Here is a 24,715-nt window from a genome sequence, read left to right as displayed (position 1 = left end):
CCGCCAAGTGTTGTCCCCTGCTGCCGCTCCCGACCCTCGAGGTTACGCCTACGCCCCTCCCCAGCCTTTTCACCGCACTATGCCTTCTGAGACCACTGCTTCCTCCGATCTCAGCCCGTCTATTCGCCGCCGTTCTCCATCTCCGCGTCGCCGCTCGGTTTCCCCGATGCGCCGTCGTCCCTCTTCCCCTTCGGAAAACTAGTGCCCGCAGTTCCGGAGGCAAGAACTGCGTGCTCGTCGCCAAGCTCAAGACCTCGACTTTCTCCGACAAATTTGATCGCGGTTTCTGTGGAGGGCACCGATGCTTTCGCGCTTGTTGACACCGGTGCTGCTGTATCTGTACTCAGTGAGAAATTGTGCCGCCAGTTACGAAAAGTGATGACTCCGCTATATGGTTTTATGCTTCGCGCCGCTAATTCGCAACTTATCGCGCCTTTGGGGGCATGTACAGCCCGAGTTACTATTCAGGATGTTCTTTATATTGTTGAATTCATCGTCTTCCCATCGCCGTCTCACGACGTCATCTTAGGCTGGGACTTTCTCTCCCAACATGACGCTGTCATCGACTGCACTCGTTCCGAAGTCGCCCTTCTTCCATTCGGCGACGACTCGGTGAACGCTTCCACTAACTTGTGCTCCAAGCTGACTGTGGCTGATGACGTCATGATCCCGCCGTGCTGTGCTGTGCTCGTCTCTGTTCATTGCGACTCTGCATCCAACGGCCCTGTCATCTTCATCCCGTCCGACTCCTTCGCTTCTCGCCACTGTCTACCCCTGCCATTCGCCGTGCTTACCGTCTCCGCCGGCTGCAGCGCCTTGCCCCTGACGAATCCATTCCTGTGCCCCTCTACTCTTCTTCGCGGTGAATGCCTGGGACGTGTCCAGCCCTTTGCCTCCGTCGTCACCTGGGACCCCTCTGAGGACGACTCCTGCCGCCTGCAAGTGTCGTCACTTACTTCTTCCCCACTGTCCCCTGATCCCGCTGCCGAGGCCGTCTTCGCGGGCTCAATCGACGCGAATCTTTCGCCATCAGAGAAGACCCAGCTTGCGACCATGCTAGATAAGTTTCGGTCATCGTTTGACTTCTCTCACCACCGTTTGGGCCGCACTTCAGCTGTTACCCATCGGATCGACACAGGCGCCCATTCGCCGTTGCGCCAACGCCCATATCGCGTCTCGGCCACCGAACGCCAGGTTATCGACACCCAGGTGAATGATATGCTGCAGCGTGGAGTCATACAACCATCACACAGTCCTTGGGCTTCCCCCGTCGTCCTTGTCACCAAGAAAGACGGCTCTATCCGCTTTTGCGTTGACTACCGGCGCCTCAACAAAATCACCCGAAAAGACGTCTATCCGCTGCCCCGCATTGACGACGCACTTGACTGCCTGCAGGGAGCTGAATTCTTTTCATCGTTAGATCTCCGTTCGGGGTATTGGCAAGTCCCGATGGCCGACGATGACCGCCCTAAGACAGCCTTTGTGACGCCTGACGGGCTGTATGAATTCAACGTCATGCCCTTCGGACTATGCAATGCCCCTGCCACTTTTGAGCGAATGATGGACACCATACTGCGCGGCCTGAAATGGAAAACCTGCTTATGTTACTTGGACGACATCGTTGTTTTCTCTCCAGATTTCCAGACGCACCTCGTTCGCCTAGAGCACGTTTTGAGATGCCTCGCGGCAGCCGGGCTTCAACTCAATTTAAAGAAATGTCGCTTTGCTGCTCGCCAGTTGACGATTTTGGGCCACGTCGTGTCAAAACAGGGTGTTCTTCCTGACCCAGCAAAGCTTCGTGCTGTCTCTGAGTTCCCGAAGCCCTCTACGATGAAGGAACTTCGCAGTTTCATCGGCTTATGTTCTTACTTCCGACGCTTTATCCGAAATTTCGCTTCTATCATCGCACCTCTGACTGGCCTTCTTCGTGGCAGTAGCGACTTATCAAGCTGGAGTCCTGCCTGTGACGAAGCGTTCTCCACGTTGCGCCGTCTACTTACTTCTCCACCCGTACTGCGCCACTTTGACCCTGATTCTCCAACTGAAATCCACACAGATGCCAGTGGCGTTGGTATCGGTGCTGTTCTTGCTCAACGGAAACCGGGGTGTGCGGAGTATGTTGTTGCATACGCGAGCCGCACCCTGACGAAGTCAGAGCAAAACTACTCCGTCACCGAAAAAGAGTGCTTGGCCATCGTTTGGGCAATCGGAAAATTTCGACCTTACGTATACGGCCGGCCTTTCGCGGTCGTCACGGACCATCATTCCCTATGTTGGCTGTCCTCCCTCAAAGACCCAAATGGCCGCCTCGCCCGATGGGCCTTACGCCTTCAGGAGTACGATATTCGTGTGATCTATCGCTCTGGCAGGAAGCACAACGACGCCGACGCTTTGTCTCGTTCACCTCTAGCCAATGAATGTGCCTCTCCTCCCGCCATCGACTGCGCCCCCTTGTCATTGGACGATATGCCCAACGAGCAGTCCAAGGACGCGTGGATCACTTCTCTTGTACGTTATCTTTCAGACCGTTCTGTCGTGTCGGTACCGCGTGCAATCCGCCGTCAGGCTGCCCACTTCACTATTCATGATGGGATTTTGTACCGCCGAAATTATCTCCCTGATGGCCGCAAATGGCTCCTAGTGATCCCTGGACATTTACGCTCAGAAATATGCGCAGCCTTTCATAGCGACCCGCAAGCTGGTCACGGCGGTGCTTTCAAGACCTACAACCGGCTTCGCCTCCGCTATTACTGGCGCGGCATGTACAACTACGTTCGAAAATTCGTCCGTTCCTGCCCTGATTGCCAGCGCCGCAAGCTCGGTCATCATCATTCGACCGGCCCTCTGCAGCCTTTGCCTTGCCCATCCAGGCCATTTGACCGAGTTGGCATTGACCTGTATGGACCCCTTCCGTACACTGCTGCAGGAAACCGCTGGGTTATCGTCGCTGTAGACCACCTGACACGGTACGCTGAAACAGCCGCCCTCCCAGCTGCTACAGCGCGGGATGTTGCCACCTTCCTCTTGCACCATTTCATACTTCGGCACGGAGCACCGCGTGAACTGTTGAGCGACCGTGGGCGGGTGTTTCTGTCAGACGTCGTTTCATCTCTCCTGCAGCAATGCAACATTACTCGCCGCACCACTACTGCCTATCATCCCCAGACGAACGGCTTGACTGAACGTTTCAATCGAACATTAGGTGACATGTTGTCAATGTACGTGGCGGCCGACCATACTGACTGGGACGTCGTCCTCCCCTTCGTCACGTATGCCTACAACACCGCTACGCAGAGCACTACTGGTTTCTCACCATTCTTCCTTCTGTACGGCCGTGAACCATCCTCGCCGCTCGACACTATTCTTCCTTATCATCCTGATTCGTCAGAAACCACAACCGTATCTGAAGCCTCCAGACACGCTGAAGAGTGCCGCCAGCTCGCCCGGTCATTCACGTCCGACGACCAAGGGCGCCAGAAATACCGCTTGGACCACTCCCATGGCACCGACACTTTTCAGCCGCAATCCCTTGTTTGGCTCCGTGTGCCGTCTGCTGCACCAGGTCTCTCTAGCAAGTTGCTGCCGAACTACCAGGGACCCTACCGCGTCCTTGAGCGCACTTCTCCCGTCACTTACGTAGTTGAGCCCGTGACGCCATCACCCGATCTCCGACGACGTGGGCGCGAGACCGTCCACGTTTCGCGATTGAAGCCGCACTACGACCCCTGCGTCGTGTTGACCCCCTAAATCGCCAGGATGGCTCTTTTTCCCCCGGGGCCAAATGTAAAGAGGAAGATCATCAGCAGTCAGAGCAGCAGAACCGAGGCGAGGCGCGAGACGAGAAGACGACGATCGGCAGCTGAAGCAGCAGAGCCGACGCGCGGCGCGAGACGAGAGCGTGAACTGTTCCGGGTCCGGACCTGTCCTTGCTCGCTCTAACCGGCCTTCACAACTGTCAATAAAGGCCGTTACAATTTATATGTTTGTAAAAGTCGTCACAATGCTTTAAATCCACTTTGTCTCGTGCGGAAACTGTTTCGTGGCGCTAACGTGCATTAAAACGCCTTGAAGGGTCATGTAGCCGCTAGCGCAAACGTTGCCAAGGCCACTTCGTCGAAGCGGGCAACGTCTGCTTCGTCGTCTGTTTACGACGGTCCAAAGTAAGTGCGCATGGCGAGCGGCAGCCCGGCTCAGCAGACGGTAGCCACAGTGCTGTGCTCTTCGGCAGCCGGTAATGCCGCCGAAAAGCTTCGTCGGTCAAGGCAAACGGGTCGCGATGTCCGCGGACACGGCACTCTTCTTCGCGGCTCAAAAACCAGGGCCCGTATTACGGAACTTTGTCAAAATTCTGTCAAAAGTTATTGACAGTGACGTCAAAATGACGAAACGATGTGACGTCGACGCTTGACGCAAAATTTACGCAACGAGGAATCAGCCAATTACAGCAGAGCGGCGCCCCGAATCATTTGCCTGCACGATGAGGGACCGTCTGCTAAATTTTTGCTAAAAGAGTAAAGAACTGCACAGCGATAAAAATAATTATTATTTTATTTTGCCAAAAAATGATGTTTAAAGCTAAAAAATATCAAGAAAAACAAGAAGCGCAAGATGTTAGGCTATTAAATTTCCTGGTGGGTAACTTTTGCTGCCGCGGGGGTGCGCAGACGGCGGTAAAACGTCGACAAGCCGCTTTGCACGGAAACAGCTGTTCCACGCCTTAATACTGTTTTCTTACGTGGCGACGAAAATCAAGGTACTGTGCGGTTGTTCTAAGTGCGGAAAAATCGACGAAGCCAACTTGTTAAGGTCTGTGTTGTTCGGCTCTTACGATCGATGACAAAAGTGTCAAAGCGTGAAGCGTTGTATGTGATGTGTGGTCGTCTGTTTCTTTTTCCTCGACCGGTAAACAGAAGACGACCACGCAGTGCGATTTGCAGGGGAAAATAAAGTTCTTTGCCAGCATAAGCATGTTTTATTTGTATGTAGCTGTGGCACAGAGGTGTCGTCGGCTGCCGAAGCTTGCATGAAAGCCGCCGGTCGCAAATAACCGCTGTGCACACAGCACCCGCCGCTGCACAGACAGCGCACTCGCACGCAAACCTCCAAATTCATCGGTGAGTTCGTCGCACAGCCACACCGAAGTCTGCCTCTCCAGTCGAAAAAGGCGTCGGAACAGCTCGTCGGGCAAGTCAAACGCGTCTTAGTGCGCCCTCCTTCACCGTTGCTCGCGTCGCCGTAGCCGCCTCAGCCACATACGACGCCGCTGCCGCCGCCGCCATTTTCTGTCAAAAACGGAACGGTCCAATTTTGACCGCCTCGAAGCCGTCAAACAAAAACGTCAAAATGTGCCTGCATAATTAGGTGTGCAACGTCACCACTTCTGTCATGTCCGTGACGTAAACGCCAGTCACCCATGACGCAAGAAAGCAACATGGCCACCGGCCATGGCCGACCAATAGGAGCGCGGCTACGGCGGGGCTTTTTGACGAGCTTTTGACGCGTTTTTGACAAGTTTTTGATTTGACAGTTCCGTAATACGGCCCCAGGCAAGGAGAGTGTGATCCATGGCGTTTAGTATCAATTTCGCAGCCCGTCGCCTACGCGAATCGCTTCAGCGCATTCCGTTGTTCGACAAAGCGTAGTAAATGGAGGCGACGTCTCGATGACGTAGCAGGAAGGCGGATCCGTTGTCGTCACGCCGCCGTCACCGCGGCTCGAGCCAATCAGCGAAGAGCGAAGTGGACATGTCGCACAAGGCGACACCGGGAGAATACCACCCCTGGTGCACAACGTCTTACCCTCTAGCGCTTATATCTAAACTGTTTAGTGTAACGGCTGACATCTTCACAAGGAAAGGTTGTGAAATTGCCAATGACAATTTTGAAAAATGAAAAGTCCCGTTGAAGTATAATAACGTGTACAAAATATCAAACAAATCAAACAAGCCGCACTAGTTTGCTGCAGTTTGAGTATGTGTTATGACAAGGAAGTTTGAAAAAATGTAACGCAGTACTTAGTAATCGATTACTATTGTGTAATGATTAAGTTACTTTCGTTTGGGCAGTAATTGACTACTGTAATGAGTTACATTTCAGATGGAGCACTGTCAATTGTAATCGGTTACTTATTTTCTGCAACTGTAGAAGACTGGCCTCAGTCCACTGCAAACGAACAGCCGGAGCATGAAGTGCAGCAAATTTTACCGTTAACAAATTATGTGCTACACAGTCAAACTGTTTCTTGAAATCTAGAGAGATGCAAAGATAGAAAGATAAAATGCCAAAAGATTGACATGGTACAAGTAATGCAACACCCTAGTGCGTACCAATGAGATGTCATGCTAGCCAGCGGATGCTGTGAACGCTTTGTATCCCGCAAAGATATTCATTTCGTAGGCCTTACCTCCCAGGGTGAGGTGCGTAATCCTCCGCAGGAGCTGCGCTGTGTGCTCGTGAGGCCTGCTCACGAAGAGAGGGCTGAATCCGTTGCGGAGCTTTGTTAGGAAATATCGGTCCTTGCACTTTGTCTTCTGCCTGAAACCCTTGACGATAGCGCGTGACACCTCATGTGTGCGCAGCGCTCTAACTGCCCTTTTTTCACTGGCATTGTGGCCTTGAAGTCGCCCTTGGGTAGTGGGGGAAGCTTGCGCTTGGCTTCGTCTCCTGTCATGTCGGCGAACCATTTTTCTTGCTATCGGGTATCGCCGCTTTTCCGACTTGGACAGCGAAGGCTCTCCGTTTTTCCTTGAGTTCGTTCCCATGTACGTGTGGCCGCGTTGGACACCCTGCGCTACCGGCCCGGCAAACTTCGTGCCATCTTCCGTGGCTCCCTTGGCTTGATTTTGCTTCTTACTCTGTCTTAGTGACCGCGCCAGCTCCCACCTTTTGTCGCTGAGGCTGGGCCGAGCAGTGCCTTGGATGACGCCAGCGAAAGCCGAAAGACGGTGAAGAGTGTGAAAGATGAAGGACCCAGTCCGTGACCCAGTCCGTGGGCAATTTCCGCCATCTGTATCGACAAAGCAGCGTTGCAGCGACTTGAACTGCGTCGTTAGGCTTAGCTGTTCATGCGCTTCCGCGGCCAGCCCGCCGAGCGGCCACGCCGCCAGTTAGGGTTAGCCATGGTTCTCAAACAACAGATGGGCCGTCCCAGCGAGAAGGAATACGACACTACCCAGCTGAACAGTCGGGTCCCAGCGGTTACTGTTGCTGACTCGTTGCTAATGTGCCAGCCAGCCTTCAACGTCAGCCTCATGTTCACTGGTAAACGTTTGTGGTTCCCGCTGATGTGGCTAAGAACGTGGTTGAACAGAAAGCTGGATGTGAAAGTTCTCGGTGGGCATGGCGAGACTTACGTAGAAATATGTGGTAAAGTAGCTAAGCGCCGGCTGCGACGAAGAGACAGGGGATTCAGGACGACGCACTCAGCTTCTGCATCAAATACTTCGACTGTTGGAATGTTTTATTTATAGGTGAATTGATTCTAAAACATTTTATTAGCCAGAAAGAGCTTGGTAAGAGGTTGTGTTAAGTTGTGGAGAGTACATAGCCATAGCCTACCTCTTTGTTTATGTCGTATCACGAAGAGTTCCGATTTTTGCTTCGAACAAGTGAGGCTGGATTCCCATGCGCATGCCTAAATGACGTCCACTGTACAGGTGAAGGCTGGACGAACTAGATGAAATGACGCAGGCCGCCAATCGAACTACGTTCGCGCGTCTTCAGCTTCGTCCACTTCCCACACGGTCCCCGCGTGCTTCGTTCTCTGCTAACGCGGCGGCTGCGTGGCACGGGACCTCATATTTATACACTCCTTTTCTCCTGAAACCATCCATGAAACAGGAAAAAATTTCCGGAAGAGATTGTCGGCGCACCGCCATTTTGTTTTAACAATAATTTAACAGTTGTTTCTGAACTCGCGTCGTGCAAGGTTTTCCCTTTCTGCTTGATGCACATGCTTAGGCGGCTGTTATTGACATCCACATTTTTGTCAATACGTTTGTAAAGTTTGTTTTATTTCTTCCGTTTTTTGCGTTCGTTTATATCCACATTATGTTTATGAGTACGATGCTGAATGTCTTGTTGTTTCTGCCCATAACACTGCATTTTCATGCTTGCACTGTGCTACCTGTTATGTTATTTCTGTTTACCCCTGTTAAAGAGAACGCCCTGTCGGGTGCTGCAGGTATTTGAGTAAATAAATTGATATGATGCATCATTCAGTTTGCTGAGGGAAGACTTTAGCGAGATCGGCCTAAGATTTTCTATGGCCAGTTTCTTCCCTGTCTTGGTAATAACGCGCGCGCCTGCGTGCGTCCATACCACCGGCACCGTTTTGTGCGTCCGATTCTTCTCCATCGGATTCACGAGCTCCTGGATCGCCTCGTCATTAAGGTTCAGAAAGAAGGCGCTATTAACCTTACCCGCCCACACTGACCTGTTCTTTTGCGCCTCACCGACCGCTGCATACACTTCCTCTTTGGTGATGGGTCTGTCTAGGTACTCCTTGTCTTCTACTCTGTAGGGCCTAACCCTAGCTCCTAGATGTACTTGGGCCCCATAGCATTTCAGCTTGATCTTCTCGATCAGCTCTTCATCTGTGCGCTGGAACGTGGGAATCACTGTGGTAATGGCAGTTCGGTTACGGTATTTGATTTTGTTGCACCTATGAGTGCTCTCCGGATGCATCAGGTCTTAGCCGTAGCTACGGTTCGGCTGAGTGAGTGGGTATACTGTTCCAAATTCTGCTTTAGAAATTGCATGGCGTATTCCTCGGTTTTCACCGTGATTTCTGCTATCGTTAACCTCAGCTGTTTCTCGTGCTTTTGTTGATTCTACCACTTTCTTATCCCCCTCCCATGGCTTCCCACGGGCCCAGGAGTCGGTTGTTCTCTTCCGGCCTCTTCACAGTTCTCTCCATGGTTTCATGCATTTTTTCTTGATGTCCCTCAACCTCTTGCACCGTTGTTAGGTGGATTCTAGGCTTTCCATGCAACCTTCCTTTTCGTCTCAGAAGGTCTCTCAGTCCGTGATCCTGGATTCGTCTATCTTCTCCTTGAGGGTCCATGCTGCCATTTTCACGCTCAGTACGTAGTGGTGACTCTCCGGGTTCTTGATGTTTGTGCGTTTTTCTTCCCCATTTCTGGTTAACGTCAGATGCGCCCGGGTGTCCTGACTCACACTATTCGATCTTCTTCTCCATCCCACAATTTTCGAATTCCTTCCGTAGCGTTGTCCCCTACGTATTTAATTTTGGTAGGCCGAGCTCTTAAATTTTGCAGTGCCATCTCCTATGAGTACCAATGTATTTCTCCTAGCCAACCTGGTCGCCATACTTAAGAGTTCGAACTTCAGCCGGTTTCGCTTGGGCATACTGTAAATATTCAAGACGAACTTCGAACAAGCTCTTCTTCAAAGCGCCTTTACTCCGTTTGTCCGCCAACTAGGCGATCACGTGCTCTATGTCCGTCTAGCCGGCATTTGGATGTTGTACGGCAGTGATCACCATGTTGACCAACACGGCCGCTTTCCCTTCAAGACTCTCATCGGCCTTGGTGCCCGCCTCCTGCAATGCTATGACAGCCGGAGCTATCAGTATCCCTCTGACATATTCGCTAAGGAGGCCCTGATTTATCTGGATACCTCTGCAGTTCCATTCTCATATATCTAATCATTCTTTATCCGTCCAACTTGTACTGTCTATAATAAGTTCTCTGATTCAGTCATCTGGATTGTTGTGGCCTGGCTAGCTTCAGCTACCAAGCCTTGCCTATTCTAGACCTCTACATTTTACTTAACGTCTGTAAGCCCAAGCTTCTTCCTAACGTAGCTCTTCACTTCGTTAATTGACTGTGCTAACTTCATATCGATGCCAGCTTCAAGTGAGGCTAGCTTCTCGTCCATTCTAGTGTTTATTCGTTTTTTTTTATGGCCTCGAGCTAGGTGTCCAGGCTAGCCTCTCTCTGTGCAATTTCCTGCGTGATCTGCTGCATCTTCTGTAGTAGCGTCACTTTCGGTGATCCCATTGTAATATTAGTACAGTCGATGATATCGGCAGCATTCAGAGTCGTCAGCTGAGTATACGTTGATGCTGTTACTAAAGCTAACAAGAAAGAGTGCACCTGCTTTTGCTTCTTCGTAGCCTTTCCGAGCTCCTTCGCAGCTTCCTTCCTTTCCATTGGCCCCTACGCAATCAGGCGGGTAATCTCGCTGTCTCGTGTTTCCAGTTTGCGCCTGAATGCACGGACCTCGTTGATAACCCCATCGGGTTCTTATTGATCCTTCCCGTGCTCTTCGTGCGGAGCGATGGTACAAGCCACCCCCGGACCGGCGCCCGGCGCCCGGCTTCTTCAGCGTTGTGCGCTTGGAGGAGGCTCCGGAAACCCCGCTGCGTCCTTTCGTGGGCAAACCCAGTTTCTAACACTCAGCCTGCTAAGGTGGTTCGGTTGGTTTGGTTTGTGGAGGTTTAACGTCCCAAAGTGACTCAGGCAATGAGGGACGACGTAGTGAAGGGCTCAGGCAATTTCGACCACCTAAGGTTCATTAACGTGCACTGACATCGGACACTACATTGTCCTCTGAGAATTTTGCCTCGATCTAAATCTAACCCGCGTCTTTCGGCCAGCAGCCGAGCTCCCTAACCACTGTGCCACAGCGGTGGCAAAGGTGGCTTGTGGTTCACTGAAAAATGAAGAGTTCAACTGAAGCTCATACGCTCTAACCAGCATGTCTCAACAGACGCACAGGTTCGAGGCTACTGTAAGCCTCTCCCTGTCCACTTTCGCTGGCCAAGTATTCAGCTCTCGAGAACACACGGGAAAACACACAGCAACAAAAGCAAGCAACGCAGAAGTCTAAGACGATGCCCTAACGCAGTCTCATATTCTCGTAGCTGAGAACCCTCTACGCAGACCATCTTCATTTCGGTTCTCGCTTCCCTTCTTGTATTTTACGTCGAAGTTGTAGTAGTTGACATTTATTCGGCCATTATTTACAGGCCGAGCATGTCAACCGCTTGGGCGACCAGGCTTTGCAGTCTGGCAATAGAAAACGCAATGGGCCAGGTCCGCATAGATACAGGGGCAGGTGGGACAGGAAGGGTGCGATAGATAGCGATAGAGAAAAAGGCGGTACAGGTGATGACTGCATTCATTTGGATGTACCGAAGAAGGCGAGACTCCGGCACCGTGAGTGATGGATGAGGGGGAGGGTAAAGGCGTTTCTCGAGGTGGAGCTCGAGGTAGACCTCTTTTATGGTGTACTCTTGCAATTTATGTGGAGCGGGGAGTCCTCTCTAAAGGACTCAACTACCTGTACTCTTGCAATATGATGCATTGTAAAATGTAATTCTATTAAAGTGGACGCGGTCTACAGGCCGCCAAATGCCGAAACTGTATACCTAGATCTGCTGTTTGATTATATGTACAGATACGCCTATGGCTCTATTATTATACTAGCTGGTGATTTCAACTGCCCACTTGTTAACTGGAATACTTTTGAGTTCAGCTGATCCAACAAGCAATGCTATGTTGCATGTCCTGTTTACTTTGGAACTTGTAGAAAATGTCAGTGAGTCTACTCGTGTTCAAGGAACATCCAGTTCAATACTGGACTTGGTGTTTGTTAGTAATCATTATTTTAACACAGACGACTGTAAAGTGGAAGCGTTAAAATGTATTTCTGATCATGAAGTGGTACTATCTACACTATACTTACCGAAATCGGATCGTCGGCGGGGCCCGACAAAATATGTGCGCGCATTCAATCGAGCGAACGATGCGGCTGTCATGACTTACCTTATTCATGAATTCAATTATTTATATGATCTGTATGTTCATAGTAGTACTACTGTTGACGCTTTGTGGGCACAGTTTAAAGAGCATGTGATGCACTGCGTCACAATTTTTATCCCTTTGATAAAGAAGACCACTAGCAAGCACAACCCGCGGATTACCCGAGATATAATTCACATGAAACGAAAAATTAGTAGGTTAAGGCAAAGAAATAGGCAAAGAGCAAGCTTAGAGCTAAAGGTAAACATAAGTAAGCTAACAAAACAGCTAAAGAATAAGGTACTTGGGGCTAAAAAACGATTTTGTGGCACTACACCGAACAACTTCATCAAAAACTCTCCGTAAAAGTTCTGTAGGTATATAAACAGAAAAAAATGTGACTTCTACTTCGCCTACATACGGAAAGCAGCAAGCTGACTCATTTAACAGTTACTTCCTGTCCACGTTCACTGCCGACAATAATGTCTTAGGAACATTCGCGTGTCATAGCAATGAGTCAACGCAACTTTTAGGCGCTCCGGTCGTAAGTGTACATGGGATTCTTTCTTTGTTGTTGGACCTTAATGAAAAAAAGAGTTGCGGTCCTGATAGAATTCCGAACTGCTTTCTTAGGCGTTATGCGGAACGAATTGAATTAGGGAATACCTCTATCTAATATTTTCTAAGTCACTTGAGGACAGCTGTCCGCCATCTGAATGTAAGATAGCAAAAGTAGTTCCCATTCACAAATCAGGAGACGTAACGTCCCCGTCTAATTATCGGCCTATATCCCTCACATGTACCTGTAGCAAAGTACTCGAGCATATTTTATTAAAATTTCTTGAAGACCATACCGAGACCAAGAACATCATTCATCATAACCAGCATGGCTTCAGAGCAGGCTTGTCCACTGTTACCCGCGCAAAGAAATTTTCCATGACCTCGCGCAGAGAATCAACGACCAAAGCCAAACCGGTATAATATTCCTTGATTACTCGAAAGCTTTTGATCGTGTAACACATGCCAGACTGACCTTCAAACTAAATAAGATACTTGGCGACGGTCCCATTACGAGGTGGATAGCCAGCTACTTATCGGAACGCCGACAATACGTGCAATACAATGACAATGCCTCTGACATTGTTCTGGTTATTTCTGGTGTGCCACAGGGCGCTGTGCTTGCACCATTTTTATTTATTCTATACATAAATGACATAACATATCACGTGGATGTAAAGATGCGTCTCTTTGCTGACGACTGCGTGCTATATAAAAATAAACACTCAAGTAGACCAAGAAAAGTTAAACACGGCTCTAAGCAACGTCATACAGGGGTGTAATACACGGCAAATTGTGATCAATATGGAAAAGACGGTAGCGATATCAATCACAAATAAGAAAACAAAACTTAGCTTCCCTTATGGCGCCGGCAACGAAGTTCTTAAAACAGTAACTGAAAAGAAATACCTTGGTGTGATTATTTCGAATGAGCTCAGCTCCAAAACCCAAGTACAAAACGTTACCAAAAAAGCCATGAGTAGGTTATACTTCCTTAAACGCGCCTTGCGCTTTGCAACATCAGATACGAAGTAACTCGCGTATGAGGTCCTCATCCGCCCAATCTTAGAATATGAAAACGTCGTCTGGTTTCCGTATAGGCAAAAAGATGTACACATGCTCGAATCAGTTCAATGAAAAGCGGTTCGCTTTATCAGCCACATATACCGGCGCACTGACTCTCCCAGGGAGCTGCTTTCCCGCGCAGGCCTCGACACATTATCAAGTCACGTAACACTCCATAGACTCAAGTTTTTATATCAATTAACTCATAATGCATTCAACATGGATCCTGCTACTTACATTAGTTTTAACCGTTCTAGAGAAACACGTCACAAGCTTAATTTTACGATTAATGAATACTTTTGTGCTAACAACACATATTATTTTTCTCTATTTCCCCCAGCAGTAAGGGAATGGAACGCCCTAGATAAATCTATAACTGCTCAGCATTCCTAAGAAAAATTCATGGAACTTGAAGTCTCATCAGTTTTGTCATCAAGCAAGACTTGATGACCATCCACCGTCTGTATTGGTCTTATGTTTTTGGCTCACTCGATCATGTACCCAGTGTATGATTGTATTAAGGAATGCTTTCAGACGTGTTTAAACACATGTTTTGAAGGCCAGAGTTCGCTATCTTCCATCTTCTGTTCTTCACTCGATGTGATTCCGCATATGAATGCTGATATCTTGTCTTTTAAACCTGATTGCTGGCTTTTGTATTAGTGTGTTGTTAACTTGCATCTTTGTTGTTTATAAATCCACGCCTGTAACAGTCCCAAGAAGGGACTAACAGTATGTTCAAATAAATAAATTAAATTAATAAATACTTTCTTGACCACTGCATCCCCTCCTTCCAAGCTATTACTCTGTCGATGATAAAAACTTTTTTTATACTCAAAGAGAGTACGGGGGTCAGAAGACCTCGCTGCATGGTCGGTATCCTTAGTCCTGGACACCGCACGGCGAGGCCCATCTCACGCCCGCTTTACTAGAGCCCTTTGGGACTCCAGTGTGGAGCAGTTGAGGAGGGCAGTCTCCCATGCCTCTCGGGTGGGGGTGGGGGAAGGAGGAAGGTGAGAATTCTGAGTACATGCCCACACCATGTGAAAGATATCTCAGATCTCTCCACAGTGCGGGCAGCGCCCATCTGTGTTCGGCTATGGCCGAACACAGATGGGCGCTATGGCAGGACACAGAGTGTTTTGCTATGGCAGGACAGAGAAGAGTTCCTGTCTGCAGGCGCCGCAGAGTTCGCTCCTCCGCCTTACTCAGCCCCTTGGCAGGTGCCGGGTAGAGACGGTGGCTGTCGCAGTAATGAATTAAGATTTCACGGAGCCGCCGAAGCGGTTTATGAGCTTCTGAGCCAGGAGAGCTAGAATCAGTAGCCTTGGCAAATCTCAGAAGTTCGGACAAAATACTGAACATGCGTGAACAGTAAAATTCCTGAGGCAACATTCCTTTCGTTTTGTTTATGCCAAAGTTTCAAATCCATGAATTGTCGTGAAAGAGGGGTAGCAATTCCATGTGATATGGAGCAGGTACTAATAGGTGGTCAAAGTTCCTTCCTCGTTTATCCTCATAGTGACGCTACAAAACCCTTTCTTCCTCCCGGAAGGAAATTTTCTGTGATGACGCGCGTTATGTCGTGCCATTTCTAAATACCTGAAGAGTCGGGACGTTTTACTGTTCGCACCTCAGCCTCTCTTTGTTAACCTCAAGCACCTTATCAAGGCTGCGCGCAGTAGGAGCGACAATTGAAGTCTTTAGCTCACTTTCCATGTTTCTAGAGTGCTGGCTGCTCCGCGCCTTCTGCGCTATGCCTGCCTTGTCTTCCTTATGTGCAGCTATTTCAACATGGCACCTTTCCTCCTTCTCCCGAACTTCGGCTTTGATTAGTTAACTGGCGTCCTTATCTTGGTAGATAAGCTTCTGCGAAAGTTGTCGGGCTTTAGCCCGAGTTAGAGCCATTACTTGGGCTTTAGCGTCAACGAAATCCCGACCCCTCTTGTTCAAAAGTTCTTCCGAACTGTTCGAAAAAGATAAGGGTAGCCTTTGGGCACATCCTTAGATACAGCTCCTACTGTGTTTAGTGTGCCTAATGGCCCCTCAATTTCGACTTTAGCCATCGGCAGATGCACAGTTTTCACTGCCTGCCAGATGAATCCATGCGCACTCCGATACATAGTCTTCCGTGGTTGTATATTTAGGATGCACTACATCCTTGGCTGCTCCCGAATCCCTCAGTACTCTGCATTTCTGTCCATTTGTGAAATCTCTAGTGTACGGTTGCATAAGGTCATGGCTTCTTGGGTGGCCACTCAACAAGGCCAACACTGGCCTTCCTTTCATGCAGTTTCGAGAAAAGTTGTCTCTGCTCTTTACAAATAAAGGACGACAAAGGCCTTCTTTTTTCAAGCCCTGAATAAAGAGTACTGCTCTCTTTACTCCCAGACTCCTGAGCCTTACCTGAGGCATCAGGGCACAGCGAATCACGTTTTTTGTTGCCCGCTTCTCCACGAGCCCTTTGCTGCTCTAGGGAATAAACTTTTTGTCCTGGTACCCGTTCCTGAAGTCCTGATCCGCCTTAGGCTGCCTAATGCTGCGGCTTTCCATGTACACGCCTGCAAGCTGCGCCGCTTTTTCCATGGACGGTCCATCTTGCCGGTCCCTTACCGACAAGCGGATGTTGTCTAGCAAGGTCTCATAGAAGAGCTCCAGGCAAACCAAATCCTTTAGCCTTTTGAAATCTTCTCCTGCTTTTGAGCCTTTTACCCACTGCGTCAGGTTGTCGTACGTGCAGGAAAATTACAAAAAACTCTCATTCTGTTTTTTCTGGATGCTCCAAATCTCCTCCTAAGCTCTTGTGTGCAGATCATGTACTTCGCGAGCAGGCTTGATTTCACCAGATCATAGTTACCTGCTTTACTATAACTAAAGCGAGCCACAGCCTGTGAAGGTTCTCCTTGGATCAATGCCATCAACTTTTCTGGCCATATGTCGTGGCTAATGGAGTGTCTATCACACATCCTTTCGAAACTGACGAAGTAGAGAGCAATGTCATCGCTTGCCCTGAACGGCTGAAGCATGTTCGTTGTCTTAACATTACCTCCCTAAGGACTGACGGCACATTCACCCCGTTTTAACCTTGTCCGTTCGAGCCTCGACTTCTCAATTTAGAGCTCAATATTTTTCTTCTCTCTCTCAGCTTCCAACTCAGCTTGTTTCTTTTCTTTCTCTTTCTGCTTTTCTCGCTCGTCAGTCTTCTCTTTCTCTATACTCGGTGTATATTTTACCAAGCATCCGTTATCGCGTCCTCTTCAAACACCACCTCTTCAATTGCGCGGCAAATTTCTCATTTCCTCAGAGTTTGGTTACCTGTGAACGAAGTTCAGCTGCCAACAGCAGTAGTTCATCTTTACTTAATTTTCTTATGTCCTTGTTTGGCGAGAGCCGACTACAAAGTATCGAAAGTAATCACACATCCAATGGTGATTAAATGCAGTCTATTCCTGAGATAGAAGCGAGTTCTAGATCACCTGGCAATACGTAGTCGCTTCCGCAGTCACCTCACCAGGAGCCCTCGATGACAGCGTGCCTTCAGAAGCCAGGAACTGCCAATTCCGGTGATGCTAGATCGTCAAGGTTGCCCTTGAGCCGCTGTCTTCACGCCGCACTGCGACAAAGCCACGTACCGGCGCTCCGTTGACCCCGCATCCTCGAAGATGCCCTCTCGTCTGCAGTTGTCCACCAGCCTTGTCCTTACCCCGCCGCTGCCAACCAGTTTGGTACCAGGTACGGGCTGCGGACTCGGTGAATGCTAGGAATTGGACCTTTATTTAGAGAATTTGACCCAAAAAAAGAAAAGAGAGCCCCAGGCCCTTGGAAGGTGCACACTGGCTCCCCGCGCAGCCGCTCTCTTCCACTGCTGGAGGAAAACTGCTTGTCCGTTGAGAAAGAAAGAATACACTTTAGTTATTGAGTTTTTGGAGAGGAAGGCTCTCTTCTGGCGCAGGCGGGCTACTGTCGCTTGGTGGCCTTGATCTCTTGGATCTCGGCGACCTGGTCAGCTCTCTCTGTGAGCAACTTTTGCTGCCACAGGTCCGAGCTACGCAGCGCGGTTACCCACTCCTCCTCTGTGGTTATTCCGCTTAAGGGGTTTTTACTGCAGGCCCACATGATGTGATTACGGTTAGCATACTCTCCGCGGCTTTTGCATTCTGCAGAGCATATATGTGGATAAATGTTGGCTAGTATTGCGGGGCATGGCAATGTGTGCGTTCGGAGCTGCCTGAGAGTGGTTGTGTTTTCGAACGCCGTGTTCATGTGACCAAGCTGCGGGTTCCTCGGAAAGAAGCGGCCTTGGCCGTTGACGGTCGCGTTTTCGAACGCCGTAATCACTACGAGGCCGGCACCCTACGGCGCTGAGGGTAGGCCAGAACGCTCGCGGCCCAAGCAGTTTCCAGAGCTCCCGAGCCCACAGTCCAGAAGTGTCTTGCAACGCAGCACTGGGGCTTAGAAGCAAACGCTGTGCTCTCACTTACGGCGTATTACACAAATCACATCGACCCCGATAGCTTTTAGCAAAGGCAATAAAGCGACATGGCCGAAAACGTCACGTTGTGCTGCACGCATTCCTGTCTACATGTCCCCTGTATCCTAAAATTGTATTACTTTGCTGGTACCTTACAATTAACTGACAACAGCATTTCCACCAGGGACCGCACTCTGCATCACTCCTTTTATCCATGCAATCAATGTAAGATTATTACCAAGGCTGCACCTCCCCGTTTTTTAATATTCTTTCCTTCTGGACGAAGCTCAATTCCATGTATTTGTCATTTTCTAGGGCTACTTTAATGATCACTACATCGCAGGGACAAAACCGAAATTCGACCAGTTAAAATATTTCTACAGTCATCACAGCGCCTACAGCACATCGGACATACTCTCTTTACATGTCACGAGGAATGACGGAAAGTCGCCCCTAACAGTGAGTGTTCCCATTCATGTTTCCCAACACCTTGTTCTTGCAGCCATGTACAGTCTTTGTCAAAAGTAAACAGACTGCGTGGTTTGCTTCTCATTTGTATAGTAGAGCCTTCACAGCTTACAGTAAGGTCGAAAAGTTCTTTGAAGGTGAGGACAGGGGTTCTCCTTACCATGCAGAGAGTTATAGCTTGGGGGCTGGCATAATAGTTTAAATAAACGACTGAGAAGCAAAACCATGCAGCCTGGTTACTTTTGACAAAGACTGTACGTCGCATCCCTGGTCATACAGCTACGCGACTCAAGGTGTCTCCGTTCTCTTGTCGTCATTATGACCAGCTAGGCGCGCGGCCTGAAAGCACGCCGTGAAGGTCTGCCCTAGCTTCCTGGTGCTCGAACTCTTATTGTTGAATCACTATCCCCAGTGTCGACTGTGCATATGTATCGCCACTGTGATTCATCTCTGCTCTACACGTAGCGTTTGCAGTCGTGCACCGCTATTAATGAAGGCTAGGAGGTCGGTTTGAATATTGAACTCTGCATCCCTGATTGCGTGCTAAATGTTAGAAATGCTTTTTTTCTGGGTTAAAGAGTAACTGAATTGTTGGGATAAAAACTGGAGGTGGCAGTAAGCTTCGCCTTGAGATTATGAAGTAATAGAGTTAATTGGCTAGTGCTCATATATGCGGAATTGGAAATTATCTGCATTTACTAATCACTGAGAGTTCTTATACCACCACTCGTGACGTAGGGGTAGAACGGTTAAGGGATGCGTAACTGCCCCGGCATGCGGCTGCTCATGTGAGGCGCCATTGCCCCCGCAGTTGGCTGCTTCAAGCACAGCTACCGATGGGGCTTGTGCGACCCATATTTCACTTCCCGAGCAACCTGTCTCGACCAGTAATTAAACTGCCACCTGCCATGGTGGCAATCCTGCGGTCCGGTTGTGACGACGCCACAAGGTAACGTGACCTTCATGGTCCACATAGGTTGCTTCTTAGGGAAGTTTCCCTCACGCCAATGACGATGACGCCGATTTTTTCATTGAACGGAGTCCTCAGTGCTCTCGCGTTAAAGCCGGCGCGAATAAAAGAAGAAAAGAGGCATTCGCAAAGAACTTGGCACGTAGCATTCCTGAGGGATTACTAAAGCGAAAGTAGTCATACGCTCACCTCACCGACGCCGACCAAGAATCTGTTACATGGACCGTTGCTGTGCCATTGCCTTGCAACAGCAGCGCCATGTTAAGTTAAATGTAATAAAAACATAACACACAGTTACCTCTAAATCTAGCCGCGCCATCCCCAAATTTGAGCCCGTCCAAAACGATGGTAGTATCTACATTTGGAGCCGGTCACCCCCAGTATTTGGCCCCTGGCGATCAGCCAAATTTGAGCCTGACCGATTTGCACCAGTATCGATATCCAACCATAACAAAGCGTGCCCTGCACAATGACGACCTCCTAAATTGGCCTGGGTTATTCTCAAATTTGACCATGGCAATCTGAGAATGCTTTCGCACTACAACAGAGTCAACCAAGTTGAAAGCTTGGCAGTTCTTTTCCGCATCGGTGATTTATAGACGCTTTACGCGAAGCATTTCTGCTACGCACCGCTACGTCATTCGCTCATCTGCAGCTCTTCTACAGGCCCTCTGCATTAGAACTGATTATGTAGGTTATTTATTTCCACATTCTCCCATTAAGAATTGGAATGCACTAGCGGAATACATCGCGAGCATAATTAAGCCCAATGAATTTTCTGGACCACTAAAACTGCTAATTTTGATTAATCTTGTGTTTCTAAAGTTCTTTTCTTTGTTTTTCCTTGATTGGTTTGTTAACGTTATGATCAACACCAACCTGCCTCAAAACACTTCCACGAGTTCTCGGGTTTCGCCTGCGTACTCAGTGCGATGTACTCAAGTACTTATTCTCAAATAAAGATTTGAATCTAAGAAAAAAATTGATAGGGGCTTAACGAAGTTAAACCGAGTAGACCTGCGAAAGCAGATGTCCAATCTTCAATTGGAGGGGGCACTTAAACTCCGCCTTAGAGGTGTGGTATGATATCTTTTGTGGGTTAACGCCCATGTATGCTGAATTGGTAATTCCTACATTAGATTCAAAGATGGCGGCGAGTTCTCATATACCCCTACCAGCGCAGTGGCGCAGCGGTTAAGCGATGCACCACTGCACTGGCAGGTGGCTGTTTCTATACTAGACACCCGTCGAGATTTTGCGACCCATGTTGCTCTTCCCGAGCAACCTCTCGCGCAGATGGCATGGTGCTCGTCCGAACTTACCCGAGCTTACCCGAGTTACTACCCGAGCTTACCCGATTCGTTTGGTAGCCGCACCGCCACGAGCATACGCGACGAGCCGAGCTGGGCTCCAGTAGTGTTACTTTCGCACCAAAAGAAAAAGCATACTTATAGAGCGCAAGACTTGACGGGTGATTGTGGATCGGAGTCCAAATCGCCCACTGAAACTCGCTTTCCGGCTCGCTTAGCAAGGAAGCATTCCTGAATTTCGCATACTCGAATATGACATTAGGAAACGAAGTGCTTGCAATAAACCTGCAAGCATCTAGCTGTTCTATAGCGAATGATTCTGTCGGGGAGTAGTTTTGAGAACCAGCAGCGCAGCGCGGAAGCGCTTGGGGAGATGGCCATTTTGAAATCCAGTGGCACTGACTATAACACTCAAGCGAAGAATCAAGCTCAGTTAACTTTAAGGAAGAATCTAAAATTGCAATTTCCCCTTGCGCCCTCTAACGTCTGCCATAAAAAAATACAAGCTATAAAATTATCAGGATAGCTGATCAATCTCTTCTGATTAGGTAATGAGTCGCATTTAAATATCACGCCCACGAGGTTAACAATGCTGCCCGTGACTATCTCAGGCTCAGTTCTGCTTTCAGTATGCTGCCTTGTGTTTTTCCTCCACTCTAGGGAAATATACCTGATACCAACCTAAATTTCACTATGGCGACGTCCAAGATCTTCGCCCACGGAACATACACGGGAAAATCAGGTGACACAAAGTAAGTAACTCTTGGGACCGTGTGTCGATGCAAAAGCGAAATTGGCAGCCGCGGTGTCTCAGTGGTTATGGTGCTCGCTGCTGACCCGAAAGACACGGGTTCGATCCCGGCCGCGGCGGTTGAATTTCTTTGGAGGGGAAATTCTAGAGACCCGTGTACTCTGCGATGTCAGTGCATGTTAAAGAACCTCAGGTGGTCAAAATTTCCGGAGCCCTCCACTACGGCGTATCTCATTACCTAAGTCGCTTTGGGACGTTAAACCCCATAAACCAAACCAAACCAATCAAAAGCGAAATCGTGTGGATTGAGGGCAAGCCTGTTGGACCAAATTTCGTCCTTCTTTTTGAAGAGAATGAAACAGGACCTTGTGCTTGTGCCCGCGGAATTGTAGTAAGCACGACGAGATATTGATAAACCTTTTGAAGTGATTCTTGTTGTTCGTAGAGACGGACATGCTCATAGTGACGGACGGATGTTCATGTTGGCCTTGGCTAGTCCCTCTACTCACAGTACAGAAATAAGAGGGATTGCGAAGTCTAGAACAGCCTTCTTCAAAGGAGAACGTAGATGTTTTCCATGCTTAAAAAAAAGGAGGGTTAAACACTGACTTCAACAGCTATAAATAACACGGTGCGTTAAGCCATGTAAGATCCCTTCGTCTCTCGACTTAATTTAAGACCAAGCAGTGCACCAGTCCTGAAGAGCTCCCATTTGCAAATGTTATTCGCGGCGCTGATGAAAAACGTATTGCTAGAGCCGCTCTGCAGGCAGACGCTGCTTCTCGGGGCGAGGCCTCAACAGGCGCTACACGACAGTTAGCCTCGCGTGCCGCTCTCGGTTCTGCCGCGCCCCCCTTCTACGCTCCCACTGCACCTGAGCTTAGAACAGCATTCAGGGACACTTTGCTAGGTACGCGACCACAACGCCCCGTCCTACCTCCAGGCAGGGGCAAAAAGAAGCTGTCATTGCGGCACGAGCGACAGATGTCGGCGCGCTTCTGGAGCAGCTATCAGAACAGGCTCCTGCCCGCCATCTCTACACAGCTGATCTGGCTGCCCAGCAAGAATTAAGCCACCAGGCCAACCTTCACAGATTGCCGGCCGCGCATAGTTCAGTGGTGGTGCCGTCACCTGCGTGCAGCGGATATCCTCTGGTATGCTCGCCGTTTTTTGTTCTAGTCTTTTAATTTCTGGATACCATAGAATACAAAGTCCGAGTGCGAAACGGTGGGAGAGTTTGCTCTCCAGCGGCAACCCGCTTCTACACAGAGAACTGGTCATCCATGCCCAGCGAGCAGCCAAGCTCAGCGGTGCCCTGGAATAGGGGCGCCGACCTCTGTCGACTGTAATAACTTTTAAAATAGAGCAAATACAGTTGATCCTATCCTATCCTGTCCTATCCTACACGCATGGGCAAGAGCTCGTGGATACGTGGGATAGAGCAGTGCAATTCAGTGCTTTCTAACAGAATGAATCGACGCTCCCTAGCTCGACAGATCGCTGTGGGCTGCCCGCACGTCGCTATTTACGCGCGCCACGGCCTTACACACGTTTGGTTCACATCAGTGACAGTGTTGGCAGTAAATGTGCGAGTCGGCATTACCGACACAGATGTGGGGAGTACTCACGAGTTCCTCAAACGTCATGCCTTACCTTAAAAAAATACAGCCAAAATACAACTTAAATACATAAAAAATACAGCGAAGTGACGTGCGGTGTTCCGCAGGGGAGCGTTCTTAGCGCCTTTGTTTTTAAGCATGAAATGCTTTTAGCTCCCGTTGTCGGTAGTGTGGTGACGTCACGCCGAGACCGATAGCCAACATCCGGGCACTGAATTCGACTCATCCGGGCACTGAAGCGAGAGCATCCGGGCACCGTACGAGATTTAACGAGACTCTCTAAGAGAGAGGGCCGCGCTTCCGCGCCGTCCCCAAGGATGGCGCTGCGGTCCCACACTCACGCAGGTAAAACACCGGCCGCTGGGCCTCTAGCTCATGAACGTTCCCCCTTTGGCAGGCAGATGTAAACACGCTCGCGGAGTATTCGAACCCGCTGCAGATACATTCTTGTCAGGCCTGCGTCTCGTCGTGTCCGCGTACGCTTCTGCATCGTCCTGCATTTCATTGCCGCCACCGTCACAGCTGCTTCAGCGGAGCAATGGAGCCTGATGAAAGGAGAGATAGGAAGCGTCTTGCGGAAAGCGATCGCTTTGCGAGTGATACGCCACAGCAGAAGACTGCTCGCCCCTGCCGACAACGCCATGATTATGCGGCCGCTCCCCACAGCTACAAGGCCGCCACGGTTCGCGGCTGCCTACCTAACCCCGCACTATTGCAGGCGATCGCTTCGACGCAACAAGAAGAGTGTGGTGTGGTGTGTTGAACACTAGGCCCATTTCAAGATTTTGACTAGTACCTTCTACAACCAATGTGTTATGCCCGTAAACATTTCATGCTTACTCTACTCTCGGTTACGAGAGAGGCAGAGATTTTTTAATTTGGCGGCAGCATGCCTTCCTCTTGGCATTCCCATTCCTGGACTGGACGCATTCGAAACTTGTTTCGTGAATTCTTCCGTACGTCACCTGTGCCGCAAGAGGTGCCGCCGCACCGGCCTTCGATTCAGGGCGCTTCTCCCAGTAGTTGAATCAATGCGCAACCCTTTCCACCGCGCTCTACTGCAAAAACCAGAGGCTAACGTAAGTGATGACCTGTCGGGTGGCCTGACAACATACGCAGATGGATCGATCCTTCATAGCGCAGAGTACGCAGCAGCGGCCTGCGTGGTGCCCGAAATTTGCGCACAAGGACGGTGCCACCTCCCGTGCGCAGCAACTTAGACCACTGCAGAGCTAGCTGCGCGCTCCATTTCGCGAGTTATTACCTGCTTCAGGCACCGCAACACTCACGCTACCCTGCTCTCGGTAAACGAAAACAGGAAAACACATTGTGTTTTCCTGTTTTCGTGTATCACTGTTTGTCTATACTCGTGTATAAATAATTCTTTGTCATTTTACACATTCCCAACGGATTGGTGGCACCAGCGGCGCAAGTACAAGTTGGCTGTATATATATGTTACTCGTCTGGTAAAATTCTCAGTGGCAAGTCTAGCGTGTGTTCCGTCGCCTTCCCTTGTCCTGTGTGTGTGAACTTCGCTAGTCAATATGTGTGAGGAGCAAATGTATGCAATGTGGGAAGAGCATGTTAAGTCACGGGTTAATGTTACCCCTAAATATTTATAATGTGCAACCTTGTGGATTAAATGATTGGCAGGCTGCAAGATAAAGGACTAAAATGTTTTTTTTCCGCGAAATTATCAAGAGAAAAGTTTTATCAAGGTTTAATTGCACATCCC

At 49.3% G+C, this 24,715-nt stretch overlaps 1 protein-coding gene across 1 annotated transcript in view; it reads left to right on the top strand.

Moving 5' to 3' along the window:
• LOC149337073 (uncharacterized) overlaps positions 1–24,715 on the top strand; it is an 82,065-nt gene that overhangs the window by 34,730 nt on the left and 22,620 nt on the right. The window contains exons 5-6 of the mRNA XM_089554317.1: positions 18,177–18,320; positions 21,270–21,361. Of these exons, the coding sequence (XP_089410443.1) occupies positions 18,177–18,320; positions 21,270–21,361 (236 nt within the window). The remainder of the gene's footprint in view (positions 1–18,176; positions 18,321–21,269; positions 21,362–24,715) is intronic.

This window comes from Amblyomma mixtum, chromosome 7 (genome assembly GCF_055824585.1).
Source record: "Amblyomma mixtum isolate Tamu chromosome 7, ASM5582458v1, whole genome shotgun sequence".
In the NCBI taxonomy this organism is placed as follows: domain Eukaryota; kingdom Metazoa; phylum Arthropoda; class Arachnida; order Ixodida; family Ixodidae; genus Amblyomma; species Amblyomma mixtum.
The sequence above is the reverse complement of the archived record's forward strand: the minus strand, read 5'-3'. Positions and strand labels throughout refer to the sequence as shown.